Here is an 18967-nt window from a genome sequence, read left to right on the forward strand (position 1 = left end):
AGCTCGGCCAGTTGCCTCCTCAGCCCCAGAGGCGCGCGTTCCGGGGCCCGCTGGCCCGCGCTCGCCCTCCGCGCCCGGGCGCCCCCACCTCCCAGCCCCCCTCCTGCCCGCGCCCGTACCCCGCACACGCTGGTCCACACCCCCCCCGCGGCCGAGCGGTAGGTGTTTTGCCTTCTGCGCCGGGCCGCAGTGCGGCTGCGCGCATTGGGCTGCCTCCGGGGCTGGCAGGGCAGCGGCGGCGGCGGGGCCGGGAGCGAGCGGCGGCGACGGCGGCGGCGTGGGGAGTGGCGTGGAGCCGAGCCTGGGGCTGCAGCCGCAGCGCGGGGCCCCCGGAGTAGAAAGCCCCGCGGGCAAGAAAGGAAAGGCCGGGCCGTCAGGTCCCTGAGCAACCGTTCTCCTTGGATTTGGGGGAGCCTCGCCCCCACCCCACCTCATCTTCAGACGCCCCCTCCTCATTCCCCCCCCCCCTCCCAAGCCCTGGCCTCTGACGGGAGGAGGCGGCGGCGGCGGCGGGGGGCTGAGGGGAGCCGCCATGCCTCTCCCGCGGTGAAGCGCCCCGGCCGTAAGGAGCCGCTTGGTCTCCCCGGTGATGTCCCCCAGGCGGCAGGCGAAAGCGACTCACTCGAGCCCTGGGGTAAAGGCCTAGCTTATCCAGCTTCCTTCCTCCTCCTCCTCCTCTTCCCCTCCCCGTTCCTCTCCCCCTTCGTCCACCCCTCCCCGTCTCTTCCCTCACCCTTCCCCGCGCCCCCATCTTCCCTCCCTCCCTCCCACCCCTCCAGCAGCGATGGCAGAGGAACAACAACAGCCGCCACCACAGCAGCCTGATGCCCATCAGCAGCTTCCCCCCAGCGCCCCCAACTCGGGGGTGGCTCTGCCAGCCCTTGTGCCCGGGCTGCCAGGGACAGAGGCCAGCGCGCTGCAACACAGGATCAAGAACTCCATCTGGTAAGAGGATCCTCCATCGCTGGGGTAGAAAAGCCCAGGCACATTTCTGCTGCAAAGAGGGTGGGGGGCGGCGGGCTGGGGAGCGGAGGAGGAGGCTGATACATTCATTGAATGTGGGTCTCCGAAGTCGGGTGCGTATTTATAGGACCTCTGGAGGTGTGGGGACTTTGCATCAGCCCCTGGGCTCCGGAGCCAAAAAACGCTTTTACCCCCCTCCTCAATTACAAGTGCAGATAAACAAGTCATTTGTGTTTTTCAGTTGTGTGTAAGAGGAATATGGGTCGAAATCAAGTCATGTTGCACGATGATAGCATGAATTTGGGACTGAGAAATGTGAAATGTGTTTACTCCTTTTTGCAGTCTTACTGGGAGGAAGCAGTGTATTGTGAATTTTCACCAAACAGACATTGTGCATAAGACTATTAATATGCAGCACAAAACCTAATGTGTCTCTTTCTTTCAGTCGGCTTAGCTGCTGTTTCTGGATGTTTTTGCCTTCTTTATTCTGAGATTAAATTTCTCTTCCAGGGACCTTAATCTTTTTGCATTGATTGTGAAGAAAGGGTTTCTGTAGTATGAGACATTTTAAGGTGGTAGTTTACACTGTAAAGTGATTTTTCTAATTTTAAAGGATGCTTTAATTTAAAATAAATGTGTTGCCATTTCGTGTCTTTTTTTAGAAACCTTGGATGAAATATCCTTTGCTATTCTTGTACTTTCTTGTATAAGAATTTACAATATTTCAACATTAAACTCTGAAAGACTGGTGGCAGTCTTTTAATAATTAAATACACTGAGTTAAGTCTATCCTCTGTTAGAGCCATTGGAAATATTCTTTAAACATGAACTTGCATTATTTTTGTAGGATTCTTCATTAACTGACATGACTTATAAAAAGTGTAGTGCTATTTTTAAAATGGAAAGCATTATTTGGAGTTTGGTCTAAGACTGCTTTTAATAGATGATTAAAAATAGAATTAAATGTGTTTTAAAAAGCTCTGATTTTGTGAAATCTTACATGTTCATCATTGAATATGATTACTGAAATACCAAATCTCCTTACTTTTTATATTGCAATTAAAAAATAAGTGTATCATAAGACAACTGGCATTGTAGTACAATATTTACACATTTAAAAACTGACAAGTTTTAAATGCACAATTAAAGTTTGTTATATAGTAATTTTCATTAATTTCTTGGCACACATCCATATTGTCATGATGCTAATATGAAGTAGGTCAGTGCAGGCTTTAATAGTTTGATACTGCACAGTATTTGGCAGCTGAGTATCTTGCTTTCAGTTTTCATTTTTAAATGAAGTTTAAATATTTTTAAAAGAGAATTTTTTAGGGTTGACAATAGTCATGTTGTCGCAATTTGAATATGTCAGATAAATAGGATTGTGTGTGTGTGTGTGAGAGAGAGAAGGGTTTATTCTTCAATGGATGCCCTCACCCCCTTTTTAGGAAGAGATACTCAATATCCTGATTATCATCAAGGTTTTCAGAAACCAGGTTTCTTCCCCCTAACTTAATGTTACCAGTATCTCTGAAGTCTGAATTGAGCACTTTGGTTTTTACATTCAGGTAAGGGACATCCAAGTTAAAGGACTAAAATATTTTAAGAAAGGCAAATTTTGAAAATTGAATTAATAATTATGTTTTGATTTATTGTGAGAACAATAGGGGAAAGGAGCATTCACCTTACATTTTTAAAGTATGAGTAAGTTGTATAGGCCGCAGGCTGAAGTGTTTAATAATGTAGTGGAGTGCTCTTTTGGTAAATCATGTGATTTAATTATTCTTTAATTGATAATTTATATTTACACATCTATTACAACTTAACCGCTGATTTTAATGTGAGAAAAACTTCTAAAGTACAATGTACTTCAGTTTTTGGTACTTACTCTGAAAAAAACAAAATGACAACAAACACCTTAATCCCCAAATGTACACTTTTATAACTTCATTTTAAAATTGTACTGGCACACTAGCATTTAATTTTCAGCTTTAGAAATCCTATTTGCAAAATTATTTATTTATATTTAAAACTTTAAACATTCGTGGATCATAAACAGTGTTAGTGGCTATATTTATGTATAGCCTCATAGCCCCTCCTCCGCAACACTGGATGTATGTTATTCATTAAGTGACTATATGAAATAAAGACATTACAAAGTGCAAGCTCTTTCACTCCCATCTCCTCCTAAGAAATAGTATGTGTATGTGTATATGTATAAAATTAAAATGACTTAATAGATAAGATTGCAATTATTTAGATATCTCATTTCACATTTTTTGAAGCAACAGTATCTTTTTACCAATTATTTTATCACTTGATAATGTTCTGAAAGATTATCAGTTTTGGACTATGTCCTATATCAACCTTTGGTATCATCACTAATGAGATTTTAAAGTTACATTATACAGAAGTGTGGTACTTAATAATTATCAAATGAGCTTTGCATTTAGGTTGATCATAGTTTCTAAATTATTGGACTTCATGTCACAAACAAGTCTGAACTTGTCCTCATATTTTACAGTTACATAGTATGTAACGTAGGCCTTTAGCTAGACAGTCAATTATTTATTATCTGTTCATAATTAATCTATTCTGTTCATTAAAGTAAAATACTGTTAGATAAAAGTATGTCCATGGTTATTTCAAGCATTAAATGAGTGTTTGGAAAAAATATTAAGTATTCAGAGTTGAAATCATGATGTTAATGATTTAACATCAGGAGCCATATTTCTTAAGATTTGGAAATACGTGTTTTTCAAGATAGTTCTACAAAATAAAGTTACTAACTTGTTAGTGTTGTAATATTTGTATAATATATTTATGGGTACCTTCAGCTTAAGTCCAAGGTAATGAGCATGCACCTTTCTTGATCTCATTCCCACTCCATAGACAGAGATCCAAGTCACTTCCCTTACACAGCTCACTTGAGAGTTATTTTCAGAGGTATGTTTTAATACTGAATAGGCTATACAATCATTTTTATAATTTGTAAATAATAGAAAATAATTCTGTTATAAACTTTTCATTAAAAAAGGTAAGCTAGTAACATGCATTTTTTTCTTCCCTAAATAAAGATTCATACTGGCAACCTAAAACAAAGCCACAATCTAACCTCACTGTACACTTTAACTTACATTGCACTCCTCTTTGGTTACCTAAAAAAAGAGTACCGAAGTAAGTTTTTCCTTCCTCTTATCTACCAGTGTCTTCATAGTTTGTTTTTTTTTTTTTTAATTTGTATTTTAGACCAAAAAACCTGTGATTTTCTTTCCCTTTAGAAAGTAGTTTTTCTTGAAACCCTGATAAAATAAAATTACTGTGGAAAAATTGCATTTGAAATCTCTCCTGCCTGTTTGTGATTAGTTATGTTTAAGAATAATCATACCTGCATGGTTGGGAGTGATTAACATATTTGAAATTAGATGGTATCATAGATGACAAACCTTTACCTATAAATTCAAAAGAAAGCCTGATGTTCCATTGTAGAAAATGTTCTAATACTGTATTTACCCAACAAATTCAGGAATTCTTAAAAGTATTACGTATTATCCATTATTATTTTTATTTATATACCTCTGTCTGCAAGTAAGACCTATAAACCAAAAGCAATCCTATATGATGTGTTATTCTACTCACTTTATGGAAGGAGATAAACTGAGTGACAGGGAAGCTGTAGGATTCCTCTGATTTCGTTATCAGATCCTAGAAGTGGTACTGTGGCTATAGTTCCTTGTCTTTATTTAATCTTGTAAATCATACAGAGGTCTGAATTTGGTACATTTTAGATTTAGAATTTAAACCCAAATTGAGCAACTTATTTCTTAGTTGCAGTAAGCAAAGTATGGCAATCCATAAGTTTTTCAGCAAAGTGTGGCAATCCATAAGTTTTCTTCTTAGTGCCATATTTGTCCTCTTTTCTGTCCCTGTGAAAGAACTCGGTAGTTAGTTTTGTCCTTGGTTCTGGTTTAGGCAATTTTTAGCTCTAAGAAGTAGTTATTGTTTCTTCAACTGCAGTGGAAAACATTTACTATAAAGCTCATGACTTTAGAGTTTACTTTAACCATAAGCCTAGGATTTTCATTTTGCTTTAAAATTAGAGACTGACCAGTAGTAAATCATCTGGCTTTTAAATATTTTGAGTAGTTGTTTGACATGCTACCTGCCCTGAGTTCAGTCTGTCTTCCATACCCACACCAAAAATTTAGAGTTCTTTTGGCTTGTCTATATTGAGGCCAGCTGTGATGGTGCAGCCTAGCACTGTTTCTGGTTCCAGAGGGAAGGCAGTTCCTTGCTCTCCTCTATAATCTAAAACTGATGTAATTGTCTTCCCCTGTGTTCAGAAAGCAAGTTAAGCAGTTTCAAGCCCCTCAACTTTACGGCCTTATTTAATTTAGGTAATGGATATATGTGTGTATAAATAATTGACCAATTTGCTCTCCCCAGTGAGAGGTATCTTGAATGATGTAATGTGCAGAACTGATTTGGTTTCTGTCTCACTATTAGTTTTTGGTATTATTGAGGGAAATGAACTTCCCAGTGGTAGGAAAGACAGAAGTATGACTTGTTGTTAAAGATGTTTTGAAGAAGAACTTAGGTTAAATCACTTTTTATATTAGAAAAATGTTACACACTAAAATTATACAAATGAAAATAATTAAAATGAGCATTGTCGTTCACTTAAATTTGAACAAGAACAGTGTGTTAAGTGCTCACCTGAGTACCTGCTGTGTATAAAGTAGTATGCTGGAGACTGGCATTTGAGGAATGCCCATTCACTTGTAATATTAACCTTGTAATGTTAACCTAAGCAATAATGTGTACTAAAACCTCTCTTTTATTCAGTTCAAGGCCAGGGAATGAGGTGACAAGTGCTGAAGCATGGGAAAAGTAGACCCCTTAGTTTCCTTGTGGATAAAATGCAAAATTTATACTAGATGACCTTGCAAGTTCCTTTAGCTTAAATTTCTATGACTCTGTTTCAAAATTAATATTGACAGCGATAGAGAGTATACCATAAGTACAGAGAAAGACTAACATGTAACTAATCAGCAGTCAGCAGAACATTTTCATTGGACGAATTACTAGGTCTTGCTGGTGTTTCCTTGGGTGCTAGCCCATGAGGACTACCTGAAGGTGTAATTCACTTGTTACCTGTGCAAGACTTCTCTTACATGAGATTCAGTCTGCAAATATTTATTGAGTATATATTACATTTAATGTATTCTAAGAGCTGTTGTTGATTATGCAGAAATATGTAAGACTATGTAGTACTCCCTGTTGGGGAGTTTACTAGTTGTTGGTTAAGAGATTGTACTAGGAGGTTGTTTGTGTGATTGTTTTATTTATAAAGAGGTGCTCAATATTTATAAGCACCTCATAGGAACTTTTTTTCCTGTAGTAATATTTTAAGGCAGTGGTGGTGAGTGTTATATTGTAAATTTGGTTATGTAAATAAGCTGTGTATTCTCTTCAGAACAGTTGAGTGTTGAGTTGAGCTTCACAGCTTTATTCATCAAGGGTGGACATTTTAATTCATAGTTGTGACTGAGCGTTCTTTATAAGTACTATAAAGTACAAGACAATGACATACTCTGACCAAACTAGACCACTATGTCCAGTGCCTCCTTTTCCATCAGTCTCTCTGCATTTGGTCTTTTTAGTTGCTTTCTCATCTGCTTCCTTGAGAGTTCTAAGAGTTCAGGTTAAAGATGAGCAGTATGGACCAATAGGAGGAAGACTCTTCCTGTCCTGGGCAGAATATTAAACAAGGAACAATAAGCCTTAATGCACTTGATTGCTGACTCTGAGATTAAGATAGTTAACACTTAACCTTATCCTACATGAATACAAACTTTAAAACATGATTTAATTCCTCTTTCTTGAGACATTTACTTTTTTCTGTTTCGTGGACTGTATACTTCCTATTTGTAAGAGGAAATAGAAAACAGTGAGGTTTGCCTAATTATGCACCTCTATCAGGCATCTATTACAGGAGCTCCTATATGTATTAGAAGAATGTGTGGGAGGTGAGGTTTTATATCTTAGAACAAGCAGAAAACATCCAGATATATTCCTTGCTATTTGCACGCTATTTGGTTTCTTGATTCAGAGAGTGAGAGGTCAGAGTGACAGATTCCAATCTGTTATGTTTTGAAATTTGGGAAAGCAAAAGTCCATATGCTGTGAAATACCATCTCCTCCAAATAGCTTTATCTTGAAAAAAAAAATTACCCGAACCCATTCCTGGTCTGGATTTGAATAGGAAGGGTTCAGATAGCAAAAGATACCTTTACACTCATTGTAACACCAGATTCAAATTGACTGGAACTTGCAGATGCTACAAGTCTGATTGATGAGTGATGCTTACCAAGGGCATGGGAATAGGAAGTGATGGTACATATGCCTATAGTTACCACCCCTTTTCTTTCTGAAATCTGTGATTTTTAGAATTTGAGCTCGATGATAGGTAAAGCATCAAAACTATTGGTTATCTTGGAGGGTGGTCCCTAGAGCTTTATAGGATGGTTGCCAGCTTTGATGTCTGATTTTAAGATACAAGCTAAGCACAGAGAACACTTGGGTTTATGTTTTTCATTCTTTTCTTGTCATTTTATTTTTCTATGACTTGCCTAGTTTGATCATCTTTTACTGCCAGGTGGCTTCAAGATGGGAACAGGGAACTACTATATTAAGTGGCTACTTCAGTTTGTATAACCCTTATCTTTGCTTTTATTGTCTTGTTTCTCTGCTTAGGTCTGTGCAGGTTTTTTTTACCTGCTACCTTAAAAACCCATTTCATTTTTCTGATGATGCATTTTAACTTTAAGATCCAACTCATGTGCCACTGCTTCCATGAAACTTCTCCCTGCTCCCGAGGAACAATGATCTAAGGTGTATAAATTAATTTTTTTCATTAATTTAGACAGGCCTTACCTGAGATAAATCCATTTTAGTGACGTTTTAACTGAATTTAAATGAAATATTCTCATTTTCCAATACGTAAAGTTTATAGGAATCCAGAGACTGGATATACCTGAAACACAGCAACCACTGCATAATAAATAGTTTACAATGTGACAGTAAAATTCTATTTGTTATATGGAATAGCCAAGAACTTGCTGTTGTTTTGCAATATACATAATATTTTAAAAATGTAATTGGATAAGAATGTCACTTCAGTGATATCTTGCTTGCAACAAAGCTGGTGCTTCTGAGAGGTTGGGAAATGTATTAGCACAAGGTGCTTCAGTTAAACATAAGTGAATACTTCCTTACTTTGATTGCATGCATTAGATTTATTAATTTGCATTTGTGTAAAAGCAATCTATGATCAAAAAATTAATTGTCAGATTATTAAATGCATGATCCCTTTCTCTAAAGCAGAAGATATTAGCAAGCGTTGTTAGGGCAAATTCTGTACACACGAGTTTCAAAAAAGTGAGAAAATCAACGCCTTTCCTATGTTTACATAATCAATTCAATGCCCATTTGTTTGAATGTCTAGTACATACTGGCATAAGTAAGTAAGTGTTAGTCACTCAGTCGTGTGCGACTCTTTGCGACCCCATGGGTGGTAGCCCACCAGGCTGTTCTGTCCATGGATTCTCCAGGCAAGAATACTGGAGTGGGTTGCCATACCTTTCTCCAGGGGATCTTCCTGACCTGGGGATTGAACCTGGGTCTGCTGTATGGCAGGCAGATTCTTTACTGTCTAAGTCACCAGGGAAGCCCACATACGAGCCTAGGAAGATTAAAAAGCAGTTAAGACACTAGCTCTGCCTCACATTCACCCTCTGTGTGTAGTCGTATGCAACAGAATTGAATTTAATAAAGGTTAGATTTTGTGAATGCAGTGATGTTGTAATCTAGAGTATAAACAAATACAGAATTTAGATGAATGAGAGATTCAGTGAGGACATAATAGTTTTATTGGCAAAATGCAGGATCATGGCCTTAACAAAATCGAAGGATTAGCTTCTAATCCAAATACGTTTAACAGTTTGCTTACTCAGTTCGGTTCAGTCGCTCAGTCGTGTCCAACTCTTTGCGACCCCATGAATTGCAGCACGCCAGGCCTCCCTGTCCATCACCAACTCCCGGAGTCCATCCAAACCCATGTTCATCGAGTCGGTGATGCCATCCAACCATCTCATCCTCTGTCGTCCCCTTCTCTTCCTGCCCTCAATCTTTCTCAGCATCAGGGTCTTTTCAAATGAGTCAGCTCTTCGCATCAGGTGGCCAAAGTATTGGAGTTTCAGCTTCAACATCAGTCCTGCCAATGAACACCCAGGACTGATCTCCTTTAGAATGGACTGGTTGGATCTCCTTGCAGTCCAAGGGACTCAATCTCAAGAGTCTTCTCCAACACCACAGTTCAAAAGCATCAATTCTTCAGCGCTCAGCTTTCTTCACAGTCCAACTCTCACATCCATACATGACCACAGGAAAAACCATAGCCTTGACTAGACCAACCTTTGTTGGCAAAGTAATGTCTCTGCTTTTTAATATGCTGTCTAGGTTGGTTATAACTTTCCTTCCAAGGAGTAAGCATCTTTTAATTTCATGGCTGCAGTCACCATCTGCAGTAATTTTGGAGCCCCCCAAAATAAAGTCTGACACTGTTTCCACTGTAACCCCATCTATTTGCCATGAGGTTATGGGACTGGATGCCATGATCTTAGTTTTCTGAATGTTGAGCTTGAAGCCAACTTTTTCACTCTCCTCTTTCACTTTCATCAAGAGGCTTTTTAGGTCTTCTTCACTTTCTGCCATAAGGGTGGTGTCATCTGCATGTCTGAGGTTATTGATATTTCTCCTGGCAATCTTGATTCCAGCTTGTGCTTCCTTCAGTCCAGCTTTTCTCATGATGTACTCTGCATATAAGTTAAATAAGCAGGGTGACAGTACACAGCCTTGACATACTGCTTTTCCTATTTGGAACCAGTCTGTTGTTCCATGTCCAGTTCTAACTGTGGCTTCCTGACCTGCATACAGGTTTCTCAAGAGGCAGGTCAGGTGGTCTGGTATTCCCATCTCTTTCAGAATTTTCCACAGTTTATGGTGATCCACACAGTCAAAGGCTTTGGCATAGTCAATAAAGCAGAAATAGATGTTTTTCTGGAACTCTCTTGCTTTTTCGATGATCCAGCAGATGTTGGCAATTTGATCTCTGGCTCCTCTGCCTTTATCTAAAACCAGCTTGAACATTTGGAAGTTCACAGTTCACATACTGCTGAAGCCTGGCTTGGAGAATTTTAAGCATTACTTTCCTAGCTTGTGAGATGAGAGTGCAATTGTGCGGTAGTTTGAGCATTCTTTGGCATTGCCTTTCTTTGGGATTGGAATGAAAACCGACCTTTTCCAGTCTTGTGACTACTGCTGAGTTTTCCAAATTTGCTGGCATGTTGAATGCAGCACTTTCACAGCGTCATCTTTCAGGATTTGAAATAGCTCAACTGGAATTCCATCATCTCCACTAGCTTTGTTTGTAGTGATGCTTCTTAAGGCCCACTTGACTTAGCATTCCAGGATGTCTGGCTCTAGGAGAGTGATCACACCATCATGATTATCTGGATCGTGAAGATCTTTTTTGTACAGTTCTTCTGTGTATTCTTACCATTTTGCTTACTGCGAGATCTTTATTCCCACTATCAGGAATTAATTGTTGATGATAGTAAGCCTTGCCAGTAATGAGACTAATTAGAGGAGAATAGCTTAGGACAAAATTTGCTTGACTGAAGTGTGGGGTTTTCACCCGTCACAATCCTCTCATGTAAATTTTAACACACAAAGGTAGAAGCAATAACATAAAGTAATAATAGAGAAGAAAAGGATGAAGGTGGGTGGAGCTGGCCCAGGGGACCAGAACTGTTCTGATAGCAGTCTTGGCAAGAAACTGTGTATCCTGCATTGACTCAGTGAATGATGCTACTTCATGAAGAGGATTAGAATATTTAATGTGGGGTCCCTCATGTATCTCATTCAGCCCATATCTTGGCTCCTGTATCTTGGCACCTGTATCTATGTACTTTTCTATTATTGGAGGCAGTTTCCTTTCCCCTTTGGATTCATGTGTGTCCATATATTTAGGGAATTTGTTTTTTAACGCATACCCCTTTTCTGTCAGCATCATCAAACTGTTCTTTTCCACAGGCTGCTTTTTCTGTGACTTTATACACGATTAGGACTTCCTTAAGTCAGCAGCAAGCAACCTTGGAGGTTTTGCAGTAAAACAAACAGTTGATCTCTGAAAAACCTAAGGAGCTCATTCGTAGTTGTAAGAAAAAAGTCATTAGGTAAATGAAGAATGTAAATGCTCATTTTAAAGAAAGAATAACATAAACTATTAACAAATACTCAGAAATCTTTACTTGAAATGATGAACACAAATATAGCAGAAAAGTACTGATTTTCTGACTACTAAGAAAGGATTTGAGAAATATAGTGATCATTGCCAGCCAGTCTTACTATTTCCTTATCCCTTTACCTTCCTCTAGTCCCTTAGATATTCCATTGTACGATATGCAAGCCCACTCAGATTTTTGGTGGATTAAGTTTGAACATATATTTTAAATGCGTTAACTGTGCCTGCACTTAGGTGGTGGAGCAATGTGTGATTTTTTTCCCCTTCTGCTTTATTTTCTCCAAATTTTTAAAAATGAGCAAATATTTTTAGTTTGAAAAAATATCCAAACAACTAAATGAATGCCCTTTGTCTACCCTGCTGTTGCCTCTTGCTGCTGTCTTTCCTTCAGATCTTTTCTCTGTTTTACCCTTTTTAATTCCTGAAGTCTGGCTTCCTGCTCTCCTTGCCAATTCAATGACCTTTTTTTGAGTCTTTATTTTTCATTTTGTCTCTAATTTTTCTTCTTATTAAGATTGCTTCATACTTGGGAAATTTTCATTTATTCATTTTTGAGAGTCACCTTTGGATCGGCTACTCAGAGGCCAGGCACTAGGGATTCCATGAGCAAGGATGTAGGATCTCTGATTTGGGGACATTTCTTCTTCTGATTAATATTTTATCTTTTCTGTGTCTTTCCTCTAGATACTTTTTAATTATAAATATCCAAACACTTATTTCTCAGCTATGCATTCTTTCTTTCTTTTTATGTCTTTGCTAAAGTCAAGAAATAGGCTGATAAGACAGCTCTAACCACACCTGTTCGTTCATTCACCAGAGTACAGGTTGCCCCCAGTGTCATCTTAAACTTGGCCTTTTCACGCTAACCCTTATTCTGTCCTATGATGCCTTGCCACTTCAATTTGCTTTCTTTTCCAGTTACTCTAGTCCTTTGGTAGCAGATATCACTGTTGCTTCATTCTGTGAGGCTAGCAATATTGGTTTCATATTTGATTTTGCCCTCTTATCCCTTACCCAGAATTTTAACATGTTGCCAAGTTTGCCTTGTCACTTAAGTTTTTCCCTGTCTTCCCATTTCTACTGCCAGGACCATAGCTAAGTGCTTTCCCATCTCATTCCTGGATTATTACAGCAGCAAAATAGCTGTTCTCTGCCCCTAGCCTTTCCCCCGTACTCAAATATGCTGTATATTGCTGCCAAAGTAAGTCTTCTGAAACATCTTTTTTTATGTAGTCCCCTTCTAAAACTTACAGTAATTTCATCTTGCCTGCTGTATCATGTCTGAGTGTTTGTCAGGTTTCAAAGGCCTGTGTAGGGACTTCTCTGGTGGTCCAGTGGTTAAGAATCCCCCTTCCATTGCAGAGGACATAGGTTTGATCCCTAGTCAAGGAACGAACATCCCACATGCCTTGGGGCAACTAAGCCCATGCACTTCAACTACTGAGCCTGAGCACCAGAACTAGAGAGAAGCCGGGATGCTGCAAGAGAGATTGCATGTGCTGCAACTAAGGCTCAATTCAGCCAAATAAATAAGTATTAAAAAAAAAAAAAAGGCCTGTGTAATCTAGCCCTGTACAATCCATCCAACGCTGTTCCTTACTGTTTGCAAGCATTTGATCCACTTCAGTGCAGGAGGCACTTTTCTATTTGCTTTATATCTTGTGGTCCTGTTTTGTATCTTTTCTAGAATCTCTACTCCCCTGTGTCCAAATCCTGCTTAATCACATTTCAACTAGCTTGAAGTCATATCTCAAGTCATTGTACTATTCATCATTCTTTACTCTAGTCCATGTATGCTTTTTCTTGACCTCATTTCATATATTGAGGTCTGTACAATTTAGCAGTCAGTGTTAATTTTTTCTTATGCTGTTTATTATTATTATTTTCCTATGCCATTTTATTATGATTATTATTATTATTATTATAGGTCTTCTTGCCTTGTGTGGGCTTTCTCTAGTTGTGGTGTGTGGGTTTCTCTTGTTGCAGTGTGTGGGCTTAGTTGCCCTGTAGTGTGTGGGCTTAGTTGCCCTGTAGTGTGTGGACTGTTAGCTCCCAGACCAGGGATTGAACCCACATCCCCTGCATTGGATGGTGAATTCTTAACCACGAGAGCACCAAGGGAGTCTCACCTATGCTGTTTTAGTAAAGAACAAGTTCTTTGAAGCTAAGGGCAACATCTTTTGCATCTTTTTATTTCTCATGTGACAGTAGGTACTATTGCATACCATTTTGTTTACTATATTCTTAAAGATAATTTGTTTTTTCTATATATTAATGTTTCTGTATTTGATATATTTAATGTCTTAATTTTCACCCCAAATAAGTTACTAAACTTATGCTGCATTTTATATAGTAGAGGCATTATATCAGTTGCTTTTTTTAAATTATGTTGGTGAAACTGGAAAAAATCATGTATTTTGAGTTTCAGTTCTAATGGTCAAATATTTTTTACTATATTTAGATTTTTAAAAATGTATATCCCAAGTGAGATATACCCATTTAAGTATCTCATTTAAAAAGTGCTGAGCAGAACTTCCCTGGTGACTCAGTGGTAAAGAATCCTCCTGCCAGTGCAGGAGACACAAGTTCAATCCCTGATCCAGGAAGATCCTACATGCCTTGGAGCAACTAAGCCACGTTCACCACAACTGTTGATCCTGTATATCTAGAGCCCAGGAGCCACAGCTGCTGAAGCCCTCACACGCTACAGCCCATGCTCTGCAGCAAGAGAAGACACCTCAATAAGAAGCCTGCGCACCACAACTAGAGAGTAGCTTCTGCTCACCACAACTGAAGAAAAGCCTGAGCAGCAGTGAAGACAGCACAGCCAAAAATAAATAAATAAAATTATTTAACAGAAAATACTGTTAGCAGTATTTAGTAACTATGTATATTACTAGTATATTAGTAACTATGTAGCAGGTAACTACTACATAGTTAAGTAGCCTTTCGTGAATCAGTGTACTACTTGATTAGTACAGTAGTTCAGGGTATGAACGACTTGGGTATGAACTGGGCAGGTCTACATTTATACGGAATTTTTTCAATAAATACATGATACAGTACTATACCCCATGGTTGGTTGAATCTGTGGATATAGAAGCACAGATACTTAGGGTAACCGTGTAAAGTTTTACTCAGGTTTTTGATTGCATGGGGGTAGGCTTCCTTGACCTCTGTATTGTTCAGAGGTCAACTGCATTTAGTTAGGGTTTTCTGGACTGATCAGCTGTGTCCCAGCTTAGTTCCCAAGAGATCAACTTGGACTTTTGAAGATTCCGTTAACATTAAAGCTATCTCCCTGGAGATAGCTTCTTGTAAGTTTGGTCCTGGTGAAAGATTTGACCATCTTATTGTAGGAGCCAAGATCCAAAGCTAAAGTAACTTGCTGAGTCATAGCTAACACCTGAAGACAGCAAAGGAAACCTGTGAGTGAGGGCAAGTAACTGAGGGAGGTGGATTTAACTGGGAATTAAGGAGGGAATGACCAAAATAGGAAAATAATTCTGAGGAATTGAAGTGTTTGCAATTCATAAACAGGCTACTCTGCTGAGCCTATTTATCTGACATAGAGCCTTTTTTGTTTATTTGGTCTGATATTCTTTCAGAGAGGTACAGCAACTAGTTTATCTTTAAAAGACCCCTTAAGCTTTAAAATTGCATTTATATGATGCTACTTGGTTTGTTGAGCTGAGAAGAGAAGCAAAAGGCAAAGGTGAAAAGGAAAGATACATCCATCTGCATGCAGAGTTCCAAAGAATAGCAAGGAGAGACAAGAAAGCCTTCCAAAATGATCAGTGCAAAGAAGTAGAGTGAAACAATACAATGGGAAAGATTAGAGATCTCTTCAAGAAAATTAGAGATACCAAGGGAACATTTCATGCAAAGATGGGCACAATAAAGGACAGAAATGGTATGGACCTAACAGAAGCAGAAGATATTAAGAAGAGGTGGCAAGAATACACAGAACTATACAATAAAGATCTTCATGACCCAGATAACCATGATGGTGTGATCACTTACCTAGAGCCAGACATCCTGGAATGCGAAGTCAAGTGGGCCTTAGGAAGCATCACTACAAACAAAGCTAGTGGAGATGATGGAATTCCAGTTGAGCTATTTCAAATCCTGAAAGATGACACTGAAAGTGCTGCACTCAGTATGCCAGCAAATTTGGAAAACTCAGCAGTGGCCACAAAACTGGAAAAGGTCAGTTTTCATTCCAATCCCAAAGAAAGGCAATGCCAAAGAATGCTCAAACTACCGCACAATTGCACTCATCTCACACGCTAGTAAAGTAATGCTCAAAATTCTCCAAGCCAGGCTTCAGCAATACGTGAACCGTGAACTTCCAGATGTTCAATCTGGTTTTAGAAAAGGCAGAGGAGCCAGAGATCAAATTGCCAACATCCGCTGGATCATTGAAAAAGGAAGAGAGTTCCAAGAAAACATCTATTTCTGCTTTATTGACTATGCCAAAGCCTTTGACTGTGTGGATCACCATAAACTGTGGAAAATTCTGAAAGAGATGGGAATACCAGACCACCTGATCTGCCTCTTGAGAAACCTGTATGCAGGTCAGGAAGCCACAGTTAGAACTGGACATGGAACAACAGACTGGTTCCAAATAGGAAAAGGAGTTCGTCAAGGCTGTATATTGTCACCCTGTTTATTTAACTTCTATGGAGAGTACATCATGAGAAATGCTGGGCTGGAAGAAGCACAAGCTGGAATCAAGATTGCCAGGAGAAATATCAATAACCTCAGACATGCAGATGACACCACCCTTATGGCAGAAAGTGAAGAAGAACTAAAAAGCCTCTTGATGAAAGTGAAAGTGGAGAGTGAAAAGGTTGGCTTCAAGCTCAACATTCAGAAAACTAAGATCATGGCATCCGGTCCCATCACTTCATGGCAAATAGAGAAACAGTGGAAACAGTGTCAGACTTTATTTTTTAGGGCTCCAAAATTACTGCAGATGGTGACTGCAGCCATGAAATTAAAAGATGCTTACTCCTTGGAAGGAAAGTTATGACTAACCTAGATAGCCTACTGAAAAGCAGAGACATTACTTTGCCAACAAAGGTCTGTCTACAAGGCTATGGTTTTTCCAGTGGTCATGTATGGATGTGAGAGTTGGACTGTGAAGAAAGCTGAGCGCCATAGAATGAATGCTTTTGAAGTGTGGTGTTGGAGAAAACTCTTGAGAGTCCCTTGGACTGCAAGGAGATCCAACCAGTCCATTCTGAAGGAGATCAGCCCTGGGATTTCTTTGGAAGGAATGATGCTAAAGCTGAAACTCCAAAACTTTGGCTACCTCATGCGAAGAGTTGACTCATTGGAAAAGACTCTGATGCAGGGAGGGATTGAGGGCAGGAGGAGAAGGGGACGACAGAGGATGAGATGGCTGGATGGCATCACTGACTCGATGGACGTGAGTCTCAGTGAACTCCGAGGGTTGGTGATGGACAGGGAGGCCTGGCGTGCTGCGATTCATGGGGTTGCAAAGAGTTGGACATGACTGAGCGACTAAACTGAACTGAACTGAAGGTGAAGCTACTGAGGTGCAGAAAGGTTGAGTAATTACTGAAGGTCACACTCAACAGTGGCTACATATTTGAAGATATATACTACAGAAGATAGTAAAGGACAGGGAAGCCTGGTGTGCTTGCATTCATGGGGTCGCAAAAGCGGACACGACTGAGCAACTGAACTGAACTGAAATTTGAATATAATTCTGCTATAGCATTGTTTACTCTGTGTTGCAAAAGATTTCCATTAAGTCGAAATCTTTAGTTTCAGTGATTAATTGATGAATAAAAATGAAACAGATAGTGTTTAGTCATCATTGTACTCAGCCCTGGTTGACAATTAAAAGACACACAAACACCCACAGACACAATGCGAGGGACCACGTGTGCAAGAAAATATGAGATGTATAATCCAGGAGTCAGCAAGGTTTTGCTCCCAAGGGCCTAATATTAAATATTTTTTACTTTGTAGTACATAGTTTCTGTTGCAACTACATTACCCTGCCAGGGTATTAGGAAAGTGCCGTCAACAATATATAGATGAATGGGTATGGTCAAATTTATCTCACTGCTGGCAGGACTTGGCCCTTGGGCAGTCATTTGTAGACCCTATATACCACTGCTACCTGAGAAAACTGTGCAAGGAATATAGATAACTGTTTTCAATCTTCACTGTCTTACATTAACAAAGAATGGACAGTAGTCGGGTATTAATTGTCTTATAATTCTACATTTGGTAAAACCAGGATTATATGCAAATCATAATAGAATGCTAATGAGAGTTTTGTTTCAGTTATAGTCTTACCTCAGCTCCCAGTGATGATAATAAAGTCTGTTGACTTTTGATTTCTGGTCTAACATATAAAGAGTTTGAAAGTCTTCATTCCTGTTGCAACAAGAATAAAAGGAGGAGAAAAGTAGCTATTTTGAAATACATCCAGAGCTCTCTGTTCTCTTTAACAAGACCTTCCTCAAGGGAAACTTTTACCAGAGCTAACCACCTGAGACTTTGTTGTTGTTTAGTTGCTAAGTTGTATCCACCTCTTTTGTGATCCCATGGACAGTAGCTGGCCAGGCTCCTCTGTCCATGGGATTTCCCAGGCAAGAATACTAGAGTGGGTTGCTGTTTCCTTCTCCAGGGGATCTACCCAATCCTGGGATTGGGCCCATGAGTGCTGCATTGACAGGTGGAGTCTTTACCACTGAGCAACTTACTAAAGGTTAACTGACCAGAGGGAAAGAAAATACCCAACTTTAGCCCCCTCTAATCTTCCATGTGGGGGAAGGGAAATACCCCCACTCAAGCCCACTAATTGACCTGAGACCTAATCATAGGACAATAGAATCCGCCCCCCCCCCCCCCGAAATTTTACCACATCAGTAGGGCTTCTGTATAATAATGGGATTACAGCTAAAACAACTGTAAGCCTCAGACCTTATTTAGTAAGTACCTTATAGGTACTCTTAAAAACAACACAGGAGACAAAAACAAGTAAGAGAAAATTTTGGCTTCAGACACCACAGCCGTGGCAAATTAACACAGCCTAATTTCTAGCCAGATGTACATAAAACCTCACAGTAAGGAGCTATCTCAATTACTTTCACCAACATCATCATGTCTCTTTCAACAAAAAATTGTAAGGCATACAATAAAAGGCAAAAGCCACAATCTGAAGAGGTAAGCCAAGTATCAGAACCAGACTTGCACATGATACAGATTTTGGAATTATCAGACTGAATTTAAAAACACTAGATTAATATGCTAAGGGTGCTAATGGAAAAAATGACTAGCATGCAAGAACATATGTGTAATGTAAGCAGAGAGGTGGAAACTCAAAGAAAGAACCAAAAGGAAATGCTAAAAGTCAAAAATACTGTAACAGAAATGGAGAATGCCTTTGATGGTCCATCAGTAGACTGACTGGACTTGACTGAGGAACAAATCAGTGAGTGTGAAGATATGTAAATAGAAATTTCCAAAACCAAGATGCAGTATGGAAGAAAGAATTAAAAAAAGATGTAACAGAATATCTGAGACTGTGGGATGATTATGGAAAATGTAACATGTAGTTGGAATACCAGAAGAAGAAAGAAAAAAAGGAACAGA

The 18967-nt window shown here is 39.4% G+C and overlaps 1 protein-coding gene and 1 long non-coding RNA gene across 12 annotated transcripts in view; both read left to right on the forward strand.

Moving 5' to 3' along the window:
- RFX7 (regulatory factor X7) overlaps positions 1-18967 on the forward strand; it is a 147240-nt gene that overhangs the window by 4461 nt on the left and 123812 nt on the right. For 5 of the 11 annotated variants that reach the window (XM_055537866.1, XM_055537861.1, XM_055537868.1 and 2 more), the window contains exon 2: positions 783-945. In XM_055537866.1, coding sequence (XP_055393841.1) covers positions 785-945 — 161 coding nt within the window. In that variant the 5' untranslated portion in view covers positions 783-784. Of the gene's footprint in view, positions 1-63; positions 159-214; positions 635-779; positions 946-18967 lie in introns of those variants that run through there. The other 6 variants (XM_055537862.1, XM_055537860.1, XM_055537867.1 and 3 more) reach the window with 4 other exon arrangements.
- On the forward strand, positions 1004-17163 carry LOC129621430 (uncharacterized). Its single transcript, XR_008699356.1, has 2 exons — positions 1004-7857; positions 13999-17163. It is a non-coding gene; the product is annotated as an uncharacterized LOC129621430 (long non-coding RNA).

The sequence above is a fragment of the Bubalus kerabau genome, chromosome 10, assembly GCF_029407905.1.
Source record: "Bubalus kerabau isolate K-KA32 ecotype Philippines breed swamp buffalo chromosome 10, PCC_UOA_SB_1v2, whole genome shotgun sequence".
Lineage (NCBI taxonomy): Eukaryota > Metazoa > Chordata > Mammalia > Artiodactyla > Bovidae > Bubalus > Bubalus kerabau.